At 40.3% G+C, this 24,046-nt stretch overlaps 2 protein-coding genes across 23 annotated transcripts in view; one reads left to right on the top strand and one right to left on the bottom strand.

Moving 5' to 3' along the window:
* The window catches only part of LOC114248019 (trehalose transporter 1-like protein), a 93,630-nt gene extending 84,828 nt beyond the window's left edge, over positions 1-8,802 (bottom strand). The window contains exon 1 of the mRNA XM_089739297.1: positions 8,642-8,802. Within this exon, the coding sequence (XP_089595423.1) occupies positions 8,642-8,676 (35 nt within the window). The 5' untranslated portion in view covers positions 8,677-8,802. The remainder of the gene's footprint in view (positions 1-8,641) is intronic.
* The window catches only part of rg (A kinase anchor protein rugose), a 633,801-nt gene that overhangs the window by 601,883 nt on the left and 7,872 nt on the right, over positions 1-24,046 (top strand). For all 22 annotated transcript variants that reach the window (XM_089739290.1, XM_089739288.1, XM_089739291.1 and 19 more), the window contains 9 exons: positions 475-590; positions 13,443-13,555; positions 15,188-15,328; positions 17,481-17,600; positions 18,507-18,726; positions 19,386-19,696; positions 20,312-20,438; positions 22,414-22,575; positions 23,398-23,527. In XM_089739290.1, coding sequence (XP_089595416.1) covers positions 475-590; positions 13,443-13,555; positions 15,188-15,328; positions 17,481-17,600; positions 18,507-18,726; positions 19,386-19,696; positions 20,312-20,438; positions 22,414-22,575; positions 23,398-23,527 — 1,440 coding nt within the window. The remainder of the gene's footprint in view (positions 1-474; positions 591-13,442; positions 13,556-15,187; positions 15,329-17,480; positions 17,601-18,506; positions 18,727-19,385; positions 19,697-20,311; positions 20,439-22,413; positions 22,576-23,397; positions 23,528-24,046) is intronic.

The following is a 24,046-nucleotide window of genomic DNA, read 5'->3' as shown; positions in this document are numbered from 1 at the left end:
ACGGAGGAGTATGAAATTTCCCACACTTATAGAGAATATAGAGAAGAAGTGCAGAATGCTAATATTTTGTTTTCAAATTATGCATTAAAAATACATTAAATCAATAAAGAAAACATTACACACACTACCATGTATTTGACACACACACACATAGGTATACTCTTTGTTTATTGTCAATCTTTTGTTATTGCTTCAAGTCTGTGGTCAAATTGAGAATAGGTTAATATTCTTTATCTGTAATATTAGTAATATTACGACTATTTGTCTATAGTGTAGTCTTGGAAAAATCTGTGACTATAGAAATGCAATAGTCTTTGACAATAGAACCATAATAATGTCCAAACTTATAATTTTAATTAATTATAGTCGAATTTCGACTACTGCGGGAACACTAGTTCTTTTAAATTTGTTATTGGTTGAAATTTTCGTCTCTGCGATGTAGTTTATTGAATTTTTGTGTAATTCCTTCTACAGACGCGCCTCAATGATGTCTCCGCGGCAGCTGATGCGCAACTCAAACATGACGCAGAAGTGGCAGCGACGGGAGATCTCCAACTTCGAGTACCTCATGTTCCTGAATACCATCGCAGGTAAGTTCCAATGTTACCATACGTGAGCATATTGTTGAGAGTTAAACTTCCTTTTTTTTCCCTACCTATGCTGATAACCTTGAGAGGCTACGTCAGCTTAAACCTTACGTGTAGGTGAGCTCACGGAGCTCAAACCGGAAGCGTTGCTAACACTGGCCCTAGCAAGAGCAGTGCTTCGCAGAATCTACCACCGGATCGGAAACGCGACCCACTGAGAAGATCCGGCGAGAAACTCAGTGGGCTGTGTCTGTGGGTTAATTTATTCGTCGAGCCCTTCGTCACAAGCGACAGGTTCGACGAGGACGGAGAACGTACCGTTAATGGATCGGAACTTCCTTAAACAACTTAAGATCCAAGTAGATCGTGAGCTCGTCCTAACCATATAATAAAAAAAGACATAGGTCAAGACATTTCGCGCGGTAGCTCTTTTGCCTGTTAAATGTTATTAGCACGATGCCATGTTGATGCCGTATTCATAGTATTGAACTTTGAATAATATTAATCTCAATTTAAGAAATAATAACAGGTTTTCAATCCTGCATAAATAATTCCATGGTTCAGTAATTAGTGATCGTGACTAATGTACCACGGAATGTGGGTTTGATTTATTTATTATTGGTGTAGGTATTTATTGGTGTTTTTCACATCGTATGAATTGGTTTACCTTTTACAGAGATTAAATTTTGTTTGTTGATTTTTTAATTTAATTATATGATTATTAAAAAAAATTCAGTTCGCTGAATTATTTCAAAAAGCAACTTAATTGTACCATGCAATTTTGATAAATTAGTAAGCAAATTGTTTTTTTCAGTAAATATTATAATTATTGACAGATTTTTAATACATTCTTAGAATAACTTATACTTTGATAGAAAGTTAATAGAAATGTATCCATTTTGATGTGCTCCTGTGATACACAACAACAACATTGAAAAGTCACAACAAAAATACATTGATCATGACAACTTCAAAGATAACGAGACTTGATAACTAAAAATATAAGAGTCACTACTAACTAATGAGATGTTTTAGTTTCCTGAGTAAGTTATAACTTGTGCACGTTTGTATGTGTGTGTAAATAGTATATGTATTAAAAGTAACGTGTAATTGGCACAACATTCCATGTAAAATATCAAAAACTCAAGTGGTAACAAATCTTCGAAGAATTCGTAATCTAACTCGTTGAGCCAATCCCTGACAACAATCGTACAAGATGATTTTGGATGTGAGCAAGTATGTAAAATTTCCAGGACTCTTATTTACTTTGTCAAATTTATTTACCTAATTGAGATCAATAGGAACGATTTGTTTTAAACTTTCGCGGCTATCTATAATACAATATAAAAAGTATCGTTTTACGGATTCTTTTACTGGTGGTAGGACCTCTTGTGGGTCCGCACGAGTAGGTACCACCACTCCGCCTATTTCTGCCGTAAAGCAGTAATTCCGTAGCAGTAAAAAAACCACTATAGCGAGAGCTCAGTAGGTGTCTAAAATCCTTCTAAATAATCGCCTCTAAAACCTCTACACAACGGCTCTACACAATTTTTTGTCTGGGTCTCTTACCGCCCCCCTTTAGACCTGGAGCGCCCACAAGGGGGCGCTATCGCCCACTTTGGGAAAGGCTTATAATGTACTTAAGGAGATGCCAAACATCTATAAAAAAAATTAAATTTTACTACTAAATCTAAACTATAGATAAATCAACGAACATGTTACTTGATGTTATTCCGCACTTACGTAACGACATACACCGTCATATATTTACTATACATATTCATACGTACGTAATAACACAACAGAACATTTACAATTGTTGATATTGTTCTATCGTTTTCAAATATGCATGGTATTCATTAATTGTGTACTATTTAACGTCAATAATAAGTAACCTAATAATATAATTTACGGAACTGAATAAATAATTCCTTTTTTTTTTATTGCTTAGTTAGATGGGTGGACGAGCTCACAGCCCACCAGGTGTTAAGTGGTTACTGGAGCCCATAGACATCTACAACGTAAATGCGCCACCCACCTTGAAATATAAGTTCTAAGATCTCAGTATAGTTACAACGGCTGCCCTACCCTTCAGACCGAAACACATTACTGCTTCACGGCAGAAATAGGCAGGGTGGTGGTACCTACCCGCGCGGACTCACAAGAGGTCCTACCACCATGATAAATAAAAGTAATAAACTAATCAACTTAAGACCTGTAAAATGACAACTTTGTACAGGTAATTGTGGCATTAGCATTGTGATTGATTAATGATTCGATCAATTGAGGAATTCCTGTTTGACCGTTGGAAAAATTGATGGTTTATAAACTCGTTGTATTGTATGGTAATGTGCGCGATTGATCGGCACAGCATTGCATACATCGGTGATCATTCGGGTCGCTTGAACGTACTCTTAGGATTGTTCTCCGTGGATCCTTTTTAAAAAAACTATTTTTCTTTACTCTGACTTTATTTACTGAAGACTACTCTTAATTTACGATTACCGGATAAGTAATGGTGGTAGGACTTCTTGTGAGTCCGCACGGGTAGGTACCACCACCCTGCCTATTTCTGCCGTGAGGCAGTAGTGCGTTTCGGTTTGAAGGGTGGGGCAGCCGCTGTAACTATATTTGAGACCTTAGAACTTATATCTCAAGGTGGGTGGCGCATTTACGTTGTGGATGTCTAAGGGCTCTAGTAACCACTTAACACCAGGTGGGCTGTAAGCTCGTCCACTCATATAAGCAATAAAAAAAAAAAAAGTGACTGTACTAAGTAATTATGATGTCCAAAAAATTCTTCCAAAACCACGTGTATTAAATTCAATTTTACACTTGTGTGGAAATATTGGGGTCATGCTTTGTAAGCTTTTGCACAAAACTTTGTACCGTCTATAACAGTACGAAGCGTTTATTCTCTCTCTTTTTTAGCCTACCTATTGGATGGTAGTCTAGCCTCTTGATAATTATGGGAATCGAAATTTCGATTCTTTTTTCTGAAATTTTGATTTCGTTTAGCTACCTACCATGCACACAACATACGGGACGAAACTGACACATACATAGATTGTAATCGGTGTAAAAAATAATTCTGATAAAAGTATATTGAAGAACAATGTATATTAGTCACTAGCGACCTGCCTTCGCTTCGCCTCGGAAACTGTAGTTTATTATTGATTTCTCCACTATTTAATGGATGTTGTTATACATATAAACCTTCCTCTTGAATCACTCTATCTATTAAAAAAACTGCATCAAAATCCGTTGCGTAGTATTAAAGATTTAAGCATACATAGGGATATAGGGACAGAGAAAGCGACTTGGTTTTATAGTATGTAGTGATATCGCCGCGGACTATGGAATTTAAACACGATTTGAAACTCTTTGATTTTACGTAACGCTGTTAGCTCCAAAGCAATATTTGGAGTCAGTGCGACCGCCGTATGCAGAGACCGTTATATGCAACGAACACAGGACATAGAACGCCTCTTCGTAATTGCCCTAAACGCGGTCGATTAGACAAGACTTATGCCCGTATCTTTAGACGTTTCGTAAAATAGTCCTCCACTCTTAACTCATCCGATGATGCTCGAGCATTCCCTCCAAACTTACTCGAGTTTGGTATTTTTAGTCGACCATTACAATATTCCTCAACTGTCCTCGAGTGAGGTAATAATGATGAAAATTTGATCAAGCTAGCATCAAACCCATAGTGTTCTGTAGTCTATGGTCATTGTTTAATGTCAAACTCAAGCTGCCGCTGTCTGTTTGACACTAGATGAACTTGTTTAATGTTTTGGTTGCTGAGTTATTCGTCAATATGTGCGCGTGCGGTAAATCTGAAAGTGTATTATTTATTTTCTAACCTATTATTATTTTAGATTTCGGATCCGGCTTTGTATTTTTATTCGCCGCTTTTGTGTGATTTTGGTTGCATCGTGTTGTTGAAGTGCTTTTCCACAACCACCAGTTTATTATTATATAAATAAAACTTATAATCGCATTTACTTTATTTATCAGGTAGTAAGCAAAATATGAATCTTGTGTAGGTAAATAAAATAAAGTGTTTCAAATGTCTAACTTCGAACTATTTACTTTATTAATAAATATTATCAAAATTAAATTATCAAAATATGCGGGAATCATGCACAGATCCAGGCCATTGCACAACAATATCATATATTTCCATTTGCGGTCCACATACTATGTGGACATTGATAGAAAACCAGCCTTGAGGAACGTTCAAGGTACGTCGCGACGTACCTTGACTTGACAGTTCGCTCACTTCACTCCGGTTAGGAAATATTTCCAAGGACGTTTGAGTGGAGTTTATTTTTACGACTAAGCATACCAAAACGCGCGTTGGAGGTTGAGTCGAGTCGAGTTAAGCTCATGTGAACGACTAAAGATACGGGTGTTAGACTACCTAATTTAGCCTCAGTAGTGCCCTGTTTAATCTAAACCAACATTAGCCTTCCGATCGTTCCCAACAGCAGAAACAGTATTAAAATCAAAAAGAATAAAAACGACATCATAACATAAATGTGTGAAGACATTCATGAATTCCATTCTCTGATGCTCACATCGAATTATTGGCGCAATCTATAAAATTGGAAAAAAATATATAATATTATAATATCAATTATTTCCTCGCTTTCTATTAACATTAAGGAAACGAAACGAAACGAAAACATAAAGGTACATAAAATAATACAGCAAACACGACGTTCCGTAAAAACACCACAAAATTACAATACCATCAAGTTATACAGTTGTAGACACGCGCGCCAATCTGTTCAGCGCCAGAGATAATTTAAATGTCAAAAGAATACATTACTTGTGGAAAGTCTAACTTTCTACACAACCCACAACTTTGAACAGTTTTAAGTATATTTTTTTGCTTAGATAGGTGGACGAGCTCACAGGCCACCTTTGTGTTAAGTGGTCACTGGAACCCATAGACATATACAACGTAAATGCCGCCACCTACCTTGAGATACAAGTTCTAAGGTCTCAGTATAGTCACAACGGCTGCCCCACCCTTCAAACCGAAACACATTACTGCTTCACGGCAGAAATAGACAGGGCGGTGGTACCTACCCGTGCGGACTCACAAGAGGTCCTACCATCAGTAAAAAAAACATCGGAATCTTAAAACCAAAGGATAAAAAACATTGTACGGGTGGAAACAAAATTATGTCTGTTGGCTTATCCTCTATGCGTTCCCAAACCAATACTGATGAAACTTAGTACAGTTACTGCTACTTTAAGGAAGGTTCCTGTCCTAGCGCCTTCGACGTAAGATAGGAAGCGCGCGGAGACGGTAGTTTCAAGATATCATGTATGTCATACAATAAGAGATACAAGTTCTAAGGTCTCAGTATAGTCACAACGGCTGCCCCACCCTTCAAACCGAAACACATTACTGCTTCACGGCAGAAATAGACAGGGCGGTGGTACCCACCCGTGCGGATTCGCAAGACGTCCTACCACGTTTTCAATTTAATCTACTGCGGAATACTTCGGATCTGCTTCGTGTGCCTTACGTGCAGTTGCCCGACATTTATTAAAAAGTTACGATACAATTTCCGTAGCCTAATAACGCGCATTTCATTATATAAACCTATCAACGTTCTGTAATTAATACGTCTTTTGGAATTTAATACTGTATGCCTCCTCTGTTTACTGTAATAATCATTAGATACTACGATTGAATTTCAATCGCGCTTCATACGCACTTCACCCATAACTTTAATACATTATTAATTTCGCTGTCGTATATAGGAATCTACATCGATTGAATTGTATAAATACATAAAAATGCATGAGAAGAAACGAATTAAATAGTGACCCTATTTAATTCGTTTCTTCTCAAGATTGCGAATCTTCTTGCTAGATTTTATTCTATCTTTCAATAAGAATGTTTGAAGACATCCGTATTGTAATTGTACGGATGGCGTAGTAACGATAGATGATGGAGTAAATGATACACCCGAGACTTACATACATACATGTAGAGTAGGGATCGCAGTGCACACGTCCTTACGGATCGATCAGATCCAATAACTCTTGCATTAGATACCTACAGCTCTAACACTAGGAGCAGACTTAGGGATCCCGGTAACCGTACTCATCGAATTGGGTAAAGAGTTCGACACGCAACCTAACCTAAACATCAGCCCGTTGAGTTTCTCTCCGGATCTTCTCAGCGGGTCGCGATTCCGATCCGGTAGTAGATTCATTCGCGAAGCAGCTGCTCTTGAGCTCTTAGGTCTCCTTCGGAGGCGCTCGGGCAGCTGTTAGCAAATCCCACCCCTCTTGGCTGAGTCTTTGCTCGCTCACCCATCCTGGTGAAACTGGAAAGGCCTCCGGGTCACCAGTAATACTTCAATCATAAAAAAAGGATCGCAGCGCATAAAGTAAAACTTCCACTGTTCCAAAACCTTCTGTTATTATATTTTAATAAAAAAATATCTAACACCTTTTTTTACGCCTTAACCGTCTTCGCCATCTTCATTTTTTCTGTCATTTTGTCTGTTTTAAGCGACATTTCGCTTAATATGCGAGATTGATCTTTGTAATTAAAGGCGCGTTTTATTTGTTATTAGCATCAACAGTCCGATGTTTTTAATTGAACTTCAATTAAATTTACTCTTGTCATAGCCGAAGAAGTTTTTTTTTTGTTACGATATTTTTTCGAAATGTTCAACTTTAAATGACTATCCTGTAAAATTACAAAAATGTCGTTTAAACCAAATATTTTTATTTTTTTTATTGCTTAGATGGGTGGACGAGCTCACAGCCCACCTGGTGTTAAGTGGTTACTGGAGCCCATAGACATCCACAACGTAAATGCGCCACCCACCTTGAGATATAAGTTCTAAGGTCTCAAGTATAGTTACAACGGCTGCCCCACCCTTCAAACCGAAACGCATTACTGCTTCACGGCGAAAGTAAGTGGGTACCTACCCGTGCGAACTCCCAAGAGGTCCTACCACCAGTAAAGTACCACCAGTTTTATAAGATGTTTACTGCGTCTCTTCGTATATAGTGGATATACGTCATTTTTCTTCCCTTAAGTAGGTACCAACGACAACAACTGTCCAATAATCTCAATTGGATAAATATTTCGCGAATGGACCACGCCCCACGAACATCAACGACGGCGAACAAATAAATAAGGAAGCCTACAGATATAATTTATGACGAAATTTGTAGTTAAGCGATTTTTACTATCCATCTTATCCATCTTATGGGTTACTTGTGCTCACGGGGAATTCTGGCATTCTTGGTATTCTGTATTACCAAGAGCACAGTAGATCCGCAACCGCGGTTTCACAAAAATCTAAAACGTTTTCTTTATAAATACGAATAGTTAAAAAAAAAATCGGGTAGTAATTGGGCTTTGCTGAAGAAAAATTATATAAGTTATCCAATCACCACCGATCGTGACGCCCAATTGATAAACTTAATAACTTTTATCACGCTTTTTTGCGAGTTACTAAACATTTTTGGGAACTATCCAATGATAGTACCTGAAATGAAGTTTATAATTTAAAAAAAAACACGTTTTCAAATCAAACCGAACTAAAGTTAACTTTTTATCTTGGTCATTCTGATCAGGTCATTAAACCAAATTATTGCATCTGCATTGATCCTTCATACGTGCGCAAATTTTCAAGTCAGTCTTGTATTGTTTAAAACTACGTTCATATATCACGTAGCTTTTTCACATAGTTTTTTATTTTTTTATTTATTGCTTAGATGGGTGGACGAGCACTCAGCCCACCTAAATGCGCCACCCACCTTGAGATATCAGTTCTAAGGTCTCAGCATAGTTACAACGGCTACCCCGCCCTTCAAACCGAAACGCATTACTGCTTCACGGCAGAAATAGGCAGTGTGGTGGTACCTACCCGCGCGCACTCACAAGAGGTCCTACCACCAATTCGAAGTAGTAGTAGTAGTAGCAGTAGATATATACGTAGAGGTCAAACTAATTAAAGAGTGTTAATTTTTTTATTAATACTAATGCATTTCATAGTAAAACTTACCGCTTAATAAATTCAACCGCTGTCCTCTTGAACATTTCAATATAAAACTGACTTTAAATCCGAATGTCTTAGTAAGTGCTGAACGTTGACTGTCTTTAGAAAGTCACACTGCCGCGGTCCAAAATTGTTGGTGCAAAATTGTGTTCATCTAGTCTCTAACACAATCAATTTTCTTAATTTATACAAAAATATTTTGGAAGCCATATAAGCTAACACATTTTTCAAATGTATTAATAATGTTATACAAATATGTGGTTGTATGTTTTTTTTTTATGTTAAGTATAATATATTTTGTACCGGACAAGTTAAGTGTTAAGCGAGTATTTGATATAAAAATTACATACAAGCTGAAGTTGTTTTGACAAAAAAAAAACACTAAACTGCTTTTAGCAGATTGAAAACTTAGTTTATTTTAAAATTTTATCGTTGGTAACATTTTATAATTTAATTTATCATACAATTCGTTATTGTATACTTAATTTCATTGATGTCAGGATTAATAATATTAGTATTGAACAAAACGTATGTATGTACGTATTATCTTGTCGGTAATCTGTTGAAAGATTCGCAGATTAAAGTGTTTAAAACTAAACTCACTCTCAATTTTCGGACGCCATTTTTTTTTTGTTTTTCTATTATTATTTTTTCTTCGTTTCTTAATTTACAATTATTCTTTTTTTTAACAAAACGATATTGGTGGTTAAATTTTCATTTTGTTGTTTGAAAAAAAAACACATATTTTCGAACACCGATTTTGTTAGTTTTTTTTTCTTTGTCGTAACTTTTTACCACGACCCACTGCACTCAATTGTCTGGTTACGTGCGACGACCGTCCCGCCGGCCGGGAAAAGTACAATGCGGTATCACAATTGAACTGTTACTGTCGTTTATCGTCGTCTTGAACCCGCCGATAACGGCTTGAGGTCAAAGGACGAACAAACAATTACATTCAGTACCTGAGAGGTTTGACGGACTGACATTACAACCGATATGTATCTAGATCTTTTTTCGCAAAGCAGCTGCCCTTGGGCGATTAGATCCCCTTCGGAGACTCTCGAGCATCTGTCAGCGAATGCCGAAACTGGTCGACCACCTGGAAGCCGATTTTACTAAATATAATCAAACTATGTAAATTACTGAAGATAACTGTTAAACTCGATACTCGTTTTTTTATTGCTTAGATGGGTGGACGAACTCTCAGCCCACCTGGTGTTAAGTGGTTACTAGAGCCCATAGACTTCTATAACGTAAATGCGCCACCCACCTTGAGATACAAGTTCTAAGGTCTCAGTATAGTTACAACGGCTGCCCCACCCTTCAAACGGAAACGCTTTACAGCTTCACGGCAGAAATAGGCAGGGTGATGGTACCTACCCGTGCGGACTCACAAGAGGTCCTACCATCATTAAAAAAAACATCGGAATCTTAAAACCAAAGGATAAAAAACATTGTACGGGTGGAAACAAAATTATGTCTGTTGGCTTGTCCTCTATGCGTTCCCAAACCAATACTGATGAAACTTAGTACAGTTACTGCTACTTTAAGGAAGGTTCCTATCCTAGCGCCTTCGACGTAAGATAGGAAGCGCGCGGAGACGGTAGTTTCAAGATATCATGTATGTCATACAATAAGCGATAGCGGATTGTGACCGAGTTTCACTGTAAACTACAATTATTTGTAAAATGAACAATAATATGTTATGTATGTATAAATGTTTGTAGATTGATATTAATATTTAATATTTAGTTAATTAATATTTTTATATTACTTATATGGGTGGACGAACTCTCAGCTCACCTGGTGTTAAGTGGCTACTAGAGCCCATAGACTTCTATAACGTAAATGCGCCACCCACCTTGATACAAGTTCTAAGATCACAGTATAGGTACAACGGCTGCCCCGCCCTTCAAACCGAACCGAATTACTGCTTCACGGCAGAAATAGGCAATTTTATTTAGTAATGAACTAGTTAACGCAGCCTCCAACTGAAAATTTCACATTTTTTTTATATCATACAAACAAATTGGTCTTGTCTTGGTATGGCAGTAATGCGTTTCGGTTTGAAGGGTGAGGCAGCCGTTGTAACTATACTTGAGACCTTAGAACTTATATCTCAAGGTGGGTGGCGCGTTTACGTTGTAGATGTCTATGGGCTCCAGTAACCACTTAACATCAGGTGGGCTGTGAGCTCGTCCACCCATTTAAGCAATAAAAAAAAAAAAAATGATAATGTCGATATCTCTGAAACGTGAAAATAATTAATATATATATATAAAATGCCTACAAATATTTGGCGGATTCATAAAATATCCTGTAATATAATCTAGATAGGTACATACATACAAAATGAAAATCTTACCTTTTTTATTTCTATGCAATGGCGCATTTATTATTATCGATTATTGAGCTTAGTATTGTTTTTTGGAATTTCAGGAAAAATATCCTACACAACGATAGTAGGTGGTATATTTGGAAACGCAATACAAAAGTCAAAGAGAAGCTTGCCTCTAAGAATTAAACAGCTTACTCATAAAATTAACATCAAATATTCAATTCTGATGTATTTATTCTCAAACTAAAAATCTCCAGTGCGAAAACTAGGTCATTTTCTTATGAAAAAAAAAAAAATCGCAATACCATAGACAATGAGTTTTTATGCAACTATCAAAACCATTGAAGTGCCTATGACTAGAAAATAAGCGAAGGATGTATTGGCAAACGTTTTGCTTGTTACAACATTGCGCCGAGGCCGGAGTTATGGGCTGCTGGAACTTAAGATAACGTTTCGATTTAGACTTCTATCAGTCTAAATTTAATAAGACAAATATGTTTACTGGTGGTAGAACCTCTTGTGAGTCCGCGCGGGTAGGTACCATCACCCTGCCTATTTCTGGCGTGAAGCAGCACTGCGTTTCGGTTTGAAGGGTGGTGCGCTGTTGTAACTATATTTGAGGCCTTAGAACTTATATCTCAAGGTTTTACGTTCTAGATGTCTATGGGCTCCAGTTACCACTTAATACCAGGTGGGCTGTGAGCTCGTCCACCCACCTAAGCAATAAAAAAATTAGAAAACATGCTATTTGGTTTTATTTGTAGAAAGCAATTTTTATGATCACTAGTTTATTGATGAAAATCTTCATACAAATATATTTAATACATATACGACATATTTTGATTTAAATAAATATAAGTAAGCCAAACTAAAAATTAAGATAATATTTAATTAGGTTAAAGTACTAAAATTATTGTATGGTCTTCGTTTTTTGATACATATGCAAACTTTCAAGTTAATCGTCTCGAAGTTAATTGTAAATTAGTTTAAAAGATTCCGCTACATTGATAAATAGAGGACTAGCTAATAAAAGCGTGCCAATAAAAGATAACTTGGCGTAGTAACTAAAATTACATACGAACAAAAAGGTCGCGAGCGCTGGAATCGAAATTCTTCATTAACTACAGTTACTCGACCTAGTGCTGAATAATACGAGGAAATCAAAGAAAGTCTACGCTGCACATTGCGATAACAACTAGTCAACTGTGAATTTCGGTTCGAAGTGTGGTCGATCTCTTATGTAATGATTTAAATGTTTATTGATAGCTCAAACTGAACGACGTCACAAATGCAACCGTTGACCAAACCTCTCTGCCCGACCATCGGTGAACATATTCTGACGTAATTTTTACTGGTGGTAGGACCTCTTGTGAGTCCGCGCGGGTAGGTACCACCGCCTTACCTATTTCTGCCGTGAAGCAGTAATGCGTTTCGGTTTGAAGGGTAGGGCAGCCGTTGTAACTATACTGAGATCTTAGAACTTATATCTCAAGGTGGGTGGCGCATTTACGTTGTAGATGTCTATGGGTTCCAGTAACCTCTGAGCACCGGGTGAGCTGTGAGCTCGTCCACCCAACTAAGAAATAAATAAAAAATTATAATAATAAACATCACGACTGAAGCGTCATGACCTAATGGATGAGACGCTCTGTGAATTAATGTCGAATGATTGGATTATGCGAGTTCTTAGTGCGAGTCTACCCTCAGACACAGCCCGCTGAGTTGCTCGCCGGATCTTCTCACTGGGTCGCGTTTCCGATCCGGCGGTAGATTCTGTGAAGCACGGCTCTTGCTAGGGTTCGTGTTAGCAACATCGTCAGGTTTGAGCGCCGTGAGCTCACCTACTAGCCCGGTGACGCTGATATAGTCTCTCTAGACTCTAGACCATCAGTTTAGGTAGGAATAAAAAACGAGTTTTTTAACATTCTCGACAGCGTAAAAGTTAACTCAAAGTTGTATGAATTCGGAACGTTTGCCTACGTTTGCCGCTAGGAGTGCTGTTTTAACTGCATATAAATTTGTATTAACTTTTACGCTATCGAGAACGTCAAAAAACTCGCACTAAGCACATTGAAATCCAGTGTGACGTATTGTGCACTCGCACGGACAGATGCCACCTTCCTGTCCTGTTCTGACACGAAACACCTGACTGGGACAATCGTTATATGATTCAAACGTGACTTCAACCTCATGTCTCAAGGTTGGTGAGCTATTACATTGTTTTGTCTGTGGGTTTCAGTAAGACCAGGTAGACAGTGAGCTAATTCACCCATCTAAGGATTACGCGACCGTAATCCGCTGATATTAATACTCAGAGAGACAGAGAACACATAGAACTCCGTTGCCCTCCATTGGATCCCTTAGTCGTCTCACGACATTTCCCAGAAGAAATTGAGTGGTGCTATTCCTATATGACATAGTAAGATTAAATTACGCATATAATATAAACGAGTTTTTTTTTAATTACAGGTCGCACGTACAACGACTTGAACCAGTACCCCGTGTTCCCGTGGATCCTCACCAACTATGAGAGCGAAGAACTCGACCTTAGCCAGCCTTCAAACTTTAGGGATCTATCAAAGGTATGCGAGCGTGTAACTAACACTGACCCTAGCAAGAGCAGTGCTTCGCAGAATCTACCACCGGATCGGAAACGCAACCCACTGAGAAGATCCGGCGAGAAACTCAGTGGGCGGTGTCTGAGGGTTAATTCACTCGTCGAGCCCTTCTTCGCAAGCGACGGGCTCGGCAAGGGCGATGACTGGTGCTTGTGGTACCTAAAAGCACCGTTAATGGACCGGGATGTTCACAAGTGAAGCCTTGTGTACAGCAGGAACAAATAACACGTGTGAAAAATTTGTATGATAATTGTTTATTAAAAAATTCAAGCACTGTTTAGCTGAACTTGACTAAGAGAATAATTTACAGTATACGGCCACCCAAACCGCCATTGTGAACCTGATATTACATAAAGCTCTTGGCGACTTTATCCACAACCCATCAGATGAACTGCATCTTCGTTTACCACCTGGGACGATGTAAAGAAACGTCCACAAAACAAATACAAGTATGAAATAACATTAACAGCAGTATCTCCGACGCCTTGGCGCCTGATCTGATCACTTGATAGAGCTTGCCACATCGCGTGTGTGTGTGACAATTGACAATTTCCCCAACACATGACAGGAAATGACTAACTCGTGACAGGATCTCATAAATAAACTCACATCTATACCGAGATGACACACTCAAAGGATTGGAAAAACAGGGCGCCGATCCACTTGGCAAAGTATACGACTAGTATTTACGGCCGTGCTATGTAATAATAAATTTTAATTTGCTAACACTGGCCCTAGCAAGAGCAGTCCTTCGCAAAATCTACCACCGGATCGGAAACGCGACCCACTGAGAAGATCCGGCGAAAAACTCAGTGGGCTGTGTCTATGGGTTAGAATGAAAATACCCTGAATTAGTTTCGATCATGTAGCTATAAAATTTGAACTTCTTAAATGATGTTTGTATAATATCATTGCTATACGAGATTACTCCGAGAAACACGTATCTGCAATATTACGTCAATATTTATACTGGCCAAGAACTTATCTACTCGATATATGTTTTAGTGGTAGGGGAAGGTATTCAAATACATAATTCGGGGATACTGCGGACAGATTAAATGGAAAAAGTGGCTTGAGAAGCCCGTAGCTGTCAGGGGTTTATTTATTTATTTGGGAAACAAAAGTACAATGCAAACATATAATATTTTTAAAAATATAGCTAAAACAATAACCAAATATGTTTCCACAATCAAAATCACATATACTTATGTAGAAAGTGAACAGAGAAGAGAAATTTAGAAATTTAAGGTTAAGCTTAGGTTCCCAAACTTATTTTGTCCACTGCCCACTTTGAGAATAAATTCTTTTTTAGCGCTTCAATATTTTTGTCCTACTTAAAAACTACTATAGCTAGAGCTCAGTCGGTGTCTAAGAGTCCTCCTAGATGAAATTACAAATCGATTCCCAAGTCTCTATACAACGCCTCTATTTTGTTTTCTGGGTCTCTTACCGCCCCCTTGTAGACCTGCAGCGCTCACGAGGGGGCGTTATCGCCCACTTTGGGAAAGGCTGCCGTAGCTGATCATTATTAGTTGGACACGCTACCATGTAACATGTTGAACGAACCGTAAACCATACATTCTCGTTGCCTTACAGCCCATAGGTGCATTGAACCCCAGCCGACGTGCGTACTTCGAGGAGCGGTATAACACGTGGGAGCACGAGTCCACGCCTCCCTTCCACTACGGCACACACTACTCCACTGCTGCCTTCGTGCTCAACTGGCTCGTTCGAATCGTAAGTAGTAGTTACAAGAAATAAGTTGGAACGTGAGTCCATAATTTTTACCATTTACTGGTGGTAGGACCTCTTGTGAGTCCGTACGGGTAGGTACCACCACCCCGCTTATTTCTGCCGTGAAGCAGTAATGCGTTTCGGTTTGAAGCGTGGGGCAGCCGTTGTAACTATACTTGAGACCTTAGAACTTATATCTCAAGGTGGGTGGCGCATTTACGTTATGGATGTCTATGGGCTCCAGTAACCACTTAACACCAGGTGGGCTGAGAGCTCGTCCAGCTATCTAAGCTACAAAAAAAAATCGCCTTATGACATGCTAGTCAAACCCTAGCTGGCTCTACAGGCCGATCTTTGATTTGACTTCGATCCGATCGCTACCAAAATTTTATCTGAAGATTTCCTGAAAATTTCATCAAAGTCGGTACGTCCTTATCAGAGTCTATATGGAACGTATACGCAGACACACACACACCTCACCTTTTATACATACAGATTGTGAAGTTTTATTCTAATATAAGCATTATTATAATAAGCATTATTCTATGGACTATAGATATTACAATGTGAATGACACCACACCACACACGTCAATTACGTTAGGCAGTAGGTAGGTAGGCAGCGCCTTGGCTCTACCCCTGGCATTGCTGAAGTCCATGGGCGACGGTAACCACTCACTATCAGGTGGGCCGTATGCTCGTCAGCCTACAAGGGCAATTAAAACAAAAACTGCCCCATGCTTTAAACACATTAATTCTTCGCGGCAACAGAATTCAAAACCGTGGTACCCAACTTGTCTCCAAATCCGCCCTCATCATCATCACAGTCGTCCACTGCTGGTCATAGGTCTCTCCCAATCCACACCACTGAGCCCGGTCTTCGGCTCTCCTCATCCATCTCTTGCCGGCCACCGTTCGGAGGTCATAGAACCACCTAGCCAGAGGGCGTCCCACGTTAAGTTTTTCGCTGCGCGGTCTCCACTCGAGAATCCGTCTGCTTTAGCGATGTCACTTCTACAGCATATATGGCCATTCCACTACCAGCTTCACTTCAATTCGTCCTATCAATAATTCCTCAATAAAGTTGCATTGTTAATTTGTATAACACTACATTGTCCCTTCATAATGGAAGACGTTTGTGAAGATTTGTTAGATAAGTATTTCGTTCACACAATCGATTATAACCCTGGCCAAGTCACGTCACTCAATAGCGGAGGATATAATAAGGAAAATAAATGAGTATTGATGATGATTTGCTATGCATTTTATTATAATAAATCAATTTTAACAGATAATATTACCTCGTACAACAAGCACACAACAACATTAGCAGTTACAGCTTACAGCAAACCGCAGTACTTAATGGATTAAATGTACAACGATCTAATTGCACAACAAAACGTAATGAAATTACAAAATAATGGTTCGTTTTTAAGTGAATGGATCGATTTGCTTACGTAATTCGGTTAACGCTTACCACGGTTTATCACGGTAATGTTACGGAATCTTAATTCTTATTTATTTAGATCACGACTTGATTTCAGTAAAAGCTCCCTATTCGCGCTTCCCTCATTCGCGTTTTCACTATTCGCGGATTTAATCGATAAATCTGTACATACACATTCATAAAAAGGATTCCATTACGTAGGTATTCAACCCAATATCCTTTTTAAACGCATCGTCAAATGGACTAATAAAAAAGTAAAATAGACCTTACTACGATTGTAGTAGACAAAATAAAAACATGCTTTGGGCATAATCATGTTTTTGTTTTGTCACCTAGACACATGAGTTCGAAGTCTCGCTTTTACAACAAAGTACAACAAACGCCCCACTCTTCGATCCGGAACGCACTACTACTGCTTTGCGGCAGATCTAACCACCAGGACCCACAATAGGCCATCATACCACCATTACCGAAATTTATTGTTGCAAATATTTTTGTCACATAGTTCTTGTACTGTTTCTTTGTTATGGAAGTCCTTCGTGAATATGTAAAGTACGTTTGTAAGAAAACTATTACCGCCTGCGGGATTACACCACCGGTATTTTCACGTCGCTCGATGCAAGGCCTCTCGTCTTTTAGGCCACGACGACTTCATAAGCAATGCAACATCTCTTTGCCAATTTTCATATAATGTCTTTATGTTTCACAGGAGCCAATGACGACAATGTTCCTAGCGCTGCAGGGAGGTAAATTCGATCATCCGAACAGACTGTTTTCCTCCATCGCCATGTCCTGGAAGAACTGCCAACGCGACACATCCGATGTTAAGGCACGAAAAATGTTTAATATTTCTATGATTTCAGAACGCTAAATTAACATCACTACTCTTCAAGTTTCTTTTTTTCCCGACCTATGTTGATAGCCTTGAGAGGCTATTTCAGCTTCACCCTAACGTGTAGGTGAGCTCACGGGGCTCAAACCGGAGTGTTGCTAATACTGGCCCTAGCAAAAGCAGTGCTTCGCAGAATCTACCACCGGATCGGAAACGCGACCCACTGAGAAGATCTGGCGAGAAACTCAGTGGGCTGTGTCTATGGGTTAATTCGCTCGTCGAGCCCTGCGTCGCAGGCGACGGGTTCCACGAGAACGGTGACCGGTGCTTGTGGTACCTAAAAGCACCGTTAATAGATCAGGAGGATCCGTAATGACAAGATTCTTTAAAACAGTACCTATGTATCGTAAGAACTGGTTATTTTTTTCTCTTGATAATGAAAAGACGAGAACTTGGTCCATGTTGTGTTAAGTGGTTACCGGACCTACTATGGCACATGGAATCAAATTTTAATTGTTCAAACCAATAGACATGACCACTTCGCATCACAAATACGATATTAATAATTTCGCAAATTTATAAATTACACAGGCATCAATTTTATTACGTAGATTCCGTGGATAATGGTACTGAGAGTTGCTAGAGTTGAAGTAAGGATAATGCAAAGTGACATAGTTAATGTCACGTGCGACGGAAGCGTTTGAATCGTTCGCTCTTTTGACACTGTTAATATATTAGAGCAAAATCATAAAATTATTGTATCGTCATCAATCCTTGATAGCATGTCCAAATTCTCAAGTTAAAATAAAATGATGCTCGAAGATTCTCTAACGTACAGACGTACTAAGCTAATAAAAGCGTGTTAATAAATCTTGATCGTATAATTGTTTCGACATCCCACAGGAACTGATCCCCGAGCTGTTCTTCTTGCCTGAAATGCTGATAAACAGCTCCGGCTACAAGCTAGGCATCCCAGAGTCTCCGTCCGGGGACGTCATTCTTCCACCATGGGCTTCATCGCCTGAGGAGTTCATCCGCATCAACCGCATGGCCTTGGAGTCGGAGTTCGTCAGCTGCCAACTTCACCAGTGGATCGATCTCATCTTTGGATACAAGCAGCGAGGTAGGGCTTTGTGACAACGTCATTTGTTTAAGGGATATTTCGATCTCTTTGGTATTTTCGTTAACTTTGGTGTTAGGTAAATATTCAAGCTGTGGCCTTCAATGATATTTTTTTCTATAGCTGTGAATAATAAATTGATTCTTCTTTCTGTGTTTCTGGCTTGAATATTTCTGAACTACGGTACACCGCTCGGTGACCGTTTAACTTAACCACAACTTACACGACTTCCTTTATTGTGTACATCAGGATTTACAGGGCTTTTCGAATTTTATTCTAGTTTAAGAAACTAAAATTTTCCTATTCCATATTAGTCCATCCTAATCCATTTTAGTAATTCATCTTGTAATAAAGCTACTTCAATTTTAAATTAAAAAACAAAATTATTAGTTTCTTTTCTGAGTCCTTAAAGGTAGCGACGGCGCGAAAATTGTAACATCCATAAGTGCCGCTCTGAAAATAGAGATAGGTTTACAGTGCATCCTCTCGTATACTATTACTAAATTAAGATGTGCTAATTTAAAGGTTCAAATGTATGTATGTCGATTGAGTATAAATTTCAAGTCATTATTGAACACCAAAGTCACGTGAAACAGTCAACAAACATTTCTACGTACCTAACTAAATCGTATCATTGTTGTACATCGCGCTGTGACCGCCAGGGCCGGAAGCAGTACGGGCCACCAACGTGTTCTACTACCTCACGTACGAGGGCGGAGTCAGACTCGACCAGATCACGGAGCCCGTGACCAGGACCGCCGTGGAGGACCAGATCCGCAGCTTCGGTCAGACCCCAGCGCAGTTGTTGAGCGAGCCGCACCCGCCGCGCGCGTCTGCATTGCACCTAGCGCCCCTGATGTTCGCGGCGGCCCCCGACGACGTCTGTCTCCGCCTCAAGCTGCCCTCAAACGCGGCCGTCGTACACGTCTCCGCCAACACCTACCCGCAACTGGCGATGCCGGCTGCTGTCACGGTATGTCCAGTCCCAGGAGCCCCACGCGGGTCGCATTCAGTGTACTTCCACTGTCCCTTACATAATAATGTCGTAAAGTCCCAACGTTTGAAAGCTAAAAACGTGTTAATTTCAATAAATGTAAAACGCAATATTTACGTTCCTACCTATTTTGATAGCCTTGAGAGGCTATTTCAGCTTCACCCTAACGTGTAGGTGAGCTCACAGGGCTCAAACCGGAGTGTAGCTAACACTGGCCCTAGCAAGAGCTTCGCAGAATTTACCAAGGATCAGAAACGCGACCCACTGAGAAGATCCGGCGGGAAACTCAGTGGGTTATGGGTTAATTTACTCGTCGAGCCCTTCGTCGCAAGCGACGGCTTCGACGAGGACGGTGACCGGTGCTTTTTTTTTCATTGCCCTTGTAGGCAGATGAGCATGCGGGCCACCTGATGGTAAGTGGTAACCGTCGCCCATGGACCTCAGCAATGCCAGGAGCAGAGCCAAGCCGCTGCCTACCGTTAAGTATTCTCCACAAGCCTCGTTTGAAGAAGGAGGTCAGTATAGTTTCTACCTCGCTGGAAGTAGAAACTATACTGATTTTGTACGTAACGGTGGACGTGTGATGCGGCGTAGGTGAGCGCGGCACGTGCGTTCGCGGCCCACCGCTGGGCGGCGGGGGGCTGCGCACACTCCGCCCGCCACGCGCCCGACGCGCATCCGCCCCCCCACCCCCACCCGCTACTCATGGACCCAGTCTGGGGTGAGTACCACACACACTATTGTAAAGGATACATTAAAGGCGATTGCATGCATCAGAGATGCGAATTCTGCGATGGATGTGTGGAGTAACGAGAATGGATAGAATACGGAATGAATATGTTAGCGGAAGTCTGAAAGTGGCACCTGTGACAGAGAAGCTGAGAAGTGCGCGTTCGGGATGGTATGGACATGTGATGAGACGAAATGAAAATGAGGGTGGTAAGAGAATGTTAACTATGAATGTGGAAGGATATAGAGGAAGAGGTAGACCTAAGAAGAATTGGATGGATTGGGTGAAAGACGATATATGTAAGAGGGGAGTAAGCTAAGAAATAGTATATGATAGAGGAGTATGGAAGGAGAAAACATGTTGCGCCGACCCCAGATGACTGTGAGAAGGGCAGAAAAATGATGATGATGATGATGACATTAACCCGCTTCTTGTGGATGTCTTAAAGGTGACTAACCTTTATTAACCTATACGTCTTAATGAATGAATAGTGGCACATACATTGTACATAGAACTGTTCACATGTCGTTTGTTCTTTTTTTTTTCATTGTGTTCGGTGATATATTACCGAACACCTTTGTCAGCATAATTCGCGTGACGCGTTAACTTCATTTCCACAAATCGTCATTGCACGATCAATAACCGCGTCACCCGGGTGCATTCATAACATTAACATTTAATTTATTTTCTCTATATTTTAACAATAAACATTTTTAAGTAACATTATCTTTAACTAACAAACTCACACCGCACCCTACACATTGCTTAGATGGTTGGACGAGCTCACAGCCTACCTGGTGTTAAGTGGTTACTGGAGCCCATAGACATCTATAACGTAAATGCGCCACCCACCTTGAGATAAGTTCTAAGGTCTCAGTATAGTTACAACGGCTGCCCCATCCTTCAAACCGAAACGCATTACTGCTTCATACTACTGCAAAAAATACCGTACACCGCCTATACATCGCGTACGCGTTACACCGCAGCGGACCTGTCAAGGAATACGAATGAACTATAACGTTGCAGTGACGCATAGTATAGCTCTGTCTCGTTCACACATTCGTTTTTACACGAATGAAAATCTACCGTATGAACACTCGGGTGATTGTACGTTAAAATAACGAATACAAAGAAAACGTGCAGGACAATGCCGTGTGAACCCAGCATACGGATCTACTGATATAATAGGGCGTATTTGTGAAGCCGTGCGGGTAGGTATCACTAACCTATTTTCATCGTAAATCATTCACAAATTGCAGATTTTCAATATTCAACTTCATGTCTCAAGGTGAACGGCGTCATACATATCCCACGAGCCCTGGTGCTCACGTCACACTCACTCACATGTAGGCTCAGACGATATGTCCATATTAAAACTACAAGTTTTTTATTTATTTTTTTATTGCTTAGCTGTGTGGACGAGCTCACAGCCCACCTGATGTTAAGTGGTTACTGGAGCCCATAGACATCTACAACGTAAATGCGCCACACACCTTGAGATATAGTTCTAAGGTCTCAGTATAGTCACAACGGCTGCCCCACCCTTCAAACCGAAACGCATTACTGCTTCACGGCAAAAATAGGCGGGGCGGTGGTACCTACCCGTGCGGACTCACAAGAGGTCCTACCACCAGTAATTACGCAAATTATAATTTTGCGGGTTTCATTTTTATTACACGATGTTATTCCTTCACCGTGGAAGTCAATCGTGAACATTTGTTGAGTTCGTATTTCATTAGAAAAATTGGTACCCGCCTGCGGGATTCGAACACCGGTGCATCGCTTCAACACGAATGCACCGGACGTCTTATCCGTTAGGCCACGACGACCACGAAGTACTCTTGCTTAGCTTAATTATGATTGTTTTGTGCTTATGTTACGGACGTATTCCGTTTCGTCTGCCGTTGTGTACCTCCATGCATGTGTACACTGTTGGGAATCCTACACGTGCGTGTTCCCTGTCCAGCCGCTGGAGGGGCGCAGGCGCTGGCGCGGAGACAGCTCGGCGACAACTTCAGCCAGCGGGTCCGCGCGCGCTCCAACTGCTTCGTGACGACAGTCGACTCCAAGTTCCTCATCGCGGCCGGCTTCTGGGATAATAGCTTTAGGGTCTTCTCAACTGAAACTGGTAACTACAGCATCAAATTCCATTGATATGGAGCTTATTTTTAAACTGTCCCAAACCGTCGATGCGATAGAATCGTTGTATGCACTTCGATGTGAGATATCTGCGGTCTCGGAGCGCGTTCAAAGGTTCATTAATTGAACGGTATAGTTTACCTACAACGCTGCACTGTGATGCGCTCACATACACAACGATAACCATTTGTAATCAACGCATCACCAGCAGATTACGACGTCAACGATCAATATATAAGCGGACGTAACGCACCAGTTATTGCACACGTCATTTCGGATCCTCCCGATCTACTAACGGTGCTTTTAGGTACCACAAGCACCGGTCACCGTCCTCGTCGAACCCGTCGCTTGCGACTAAGGGCTCGACGAGTGAATTAACCCATAGACACAGCCCACTGAGTTTCTCGCCGGATCTTCTCAGCGGGTCGCGTTTCCGATCCGTTGGTAGATTCTGCGAAGCACTGCTCTTGCTAGGGTTAGTGTTAGCAACACACCCGGTTTGAGCCCCGTGAGCTTACCTACTAGTTAAGGTTACGCTGAAATAATTTCTCAAGACTATCAGCATAGGTAGGGGAAAAAAAAGAAAAAGTTATTGAATTCAATAGCTAGACGGCAACGAGTGCGATAGTCAACTCGATTACCCAAATTTGACCTGAGCAATAGCCCACCCTTAGGAATTTGTAGGTTTACCTATATATCTACATATCCGTATGTTTTTTATAGCTTGTTACATGAACCAATAAAGTTCCAGCTAAATCAGCCATTTTAAATCCTCTGGCAACATCATAATGTTTTTTTTTATATTCCCCAGCTAAAATAGTGCAAATAATATTCGGTCACTACGGCGTGGTGACGTGCGTGTGCCGGTCCGAGTGCAACATCACCTCGGACTGCTACATCGCGTCCGGCTCCGAGGACTGCACCGTGCTGCTCTGGCATTGGTCAGTATCGAGCTGCCATTCCGATATAATAGAACGCCACTTTTTTTTTAAGGGATTTTATGACCCGGTAACTAAGACCTTTAAGTCACGTCTTATTTTAATTCATATTCTTATTTTTATGAAAAATGATAATATGAAGTGAAATGAAAGGAAGATGATTAATTTGAGACATTAAGCAACTGGGATGAAATTAAATGAAATGAAATAAGATGAAATATAATCTCAGTAAAATGGTGGCCATTTACTAAGATTTTTCAGTGGACTTTTTGGAGGATCCCGAGAAGTTACGTCCAGCGGCTTTGTTTCATTTTCTTACATTTGTGCACTTTCACAGATATTAAACAGTTAATAAACCACTGTTATTATACATTTAAACCTGAAGAAACACTAAATAGACAAAATAAAACAAATCATACAACTTCACTCCTCGCGTTCCCGCCAAAAAGTCTAAAACCCCACATCAACACCGGTGTGGCCAGCTGCTCATCCCGTGTAACGAACACAGACCCGATGGATATA

This window comes from Bombyx mandarina, chromosome A1 (assembly GCF_030267445.1).
Source record: "Bombyx mandarina strain Sakado chromosome A1, ASM3026744v2".
NCBI lineage: Eukaryota > Metazoa > Arthropoda > Insecta > Lepidoptera > Bombycidae > Bombyx > Bombyx mandarina.
The sequence above is the reverse complement of the archived record's forward strand: the minus strand, read 5'-3'. Positions and strand labels throughout refer to the sequence as shown.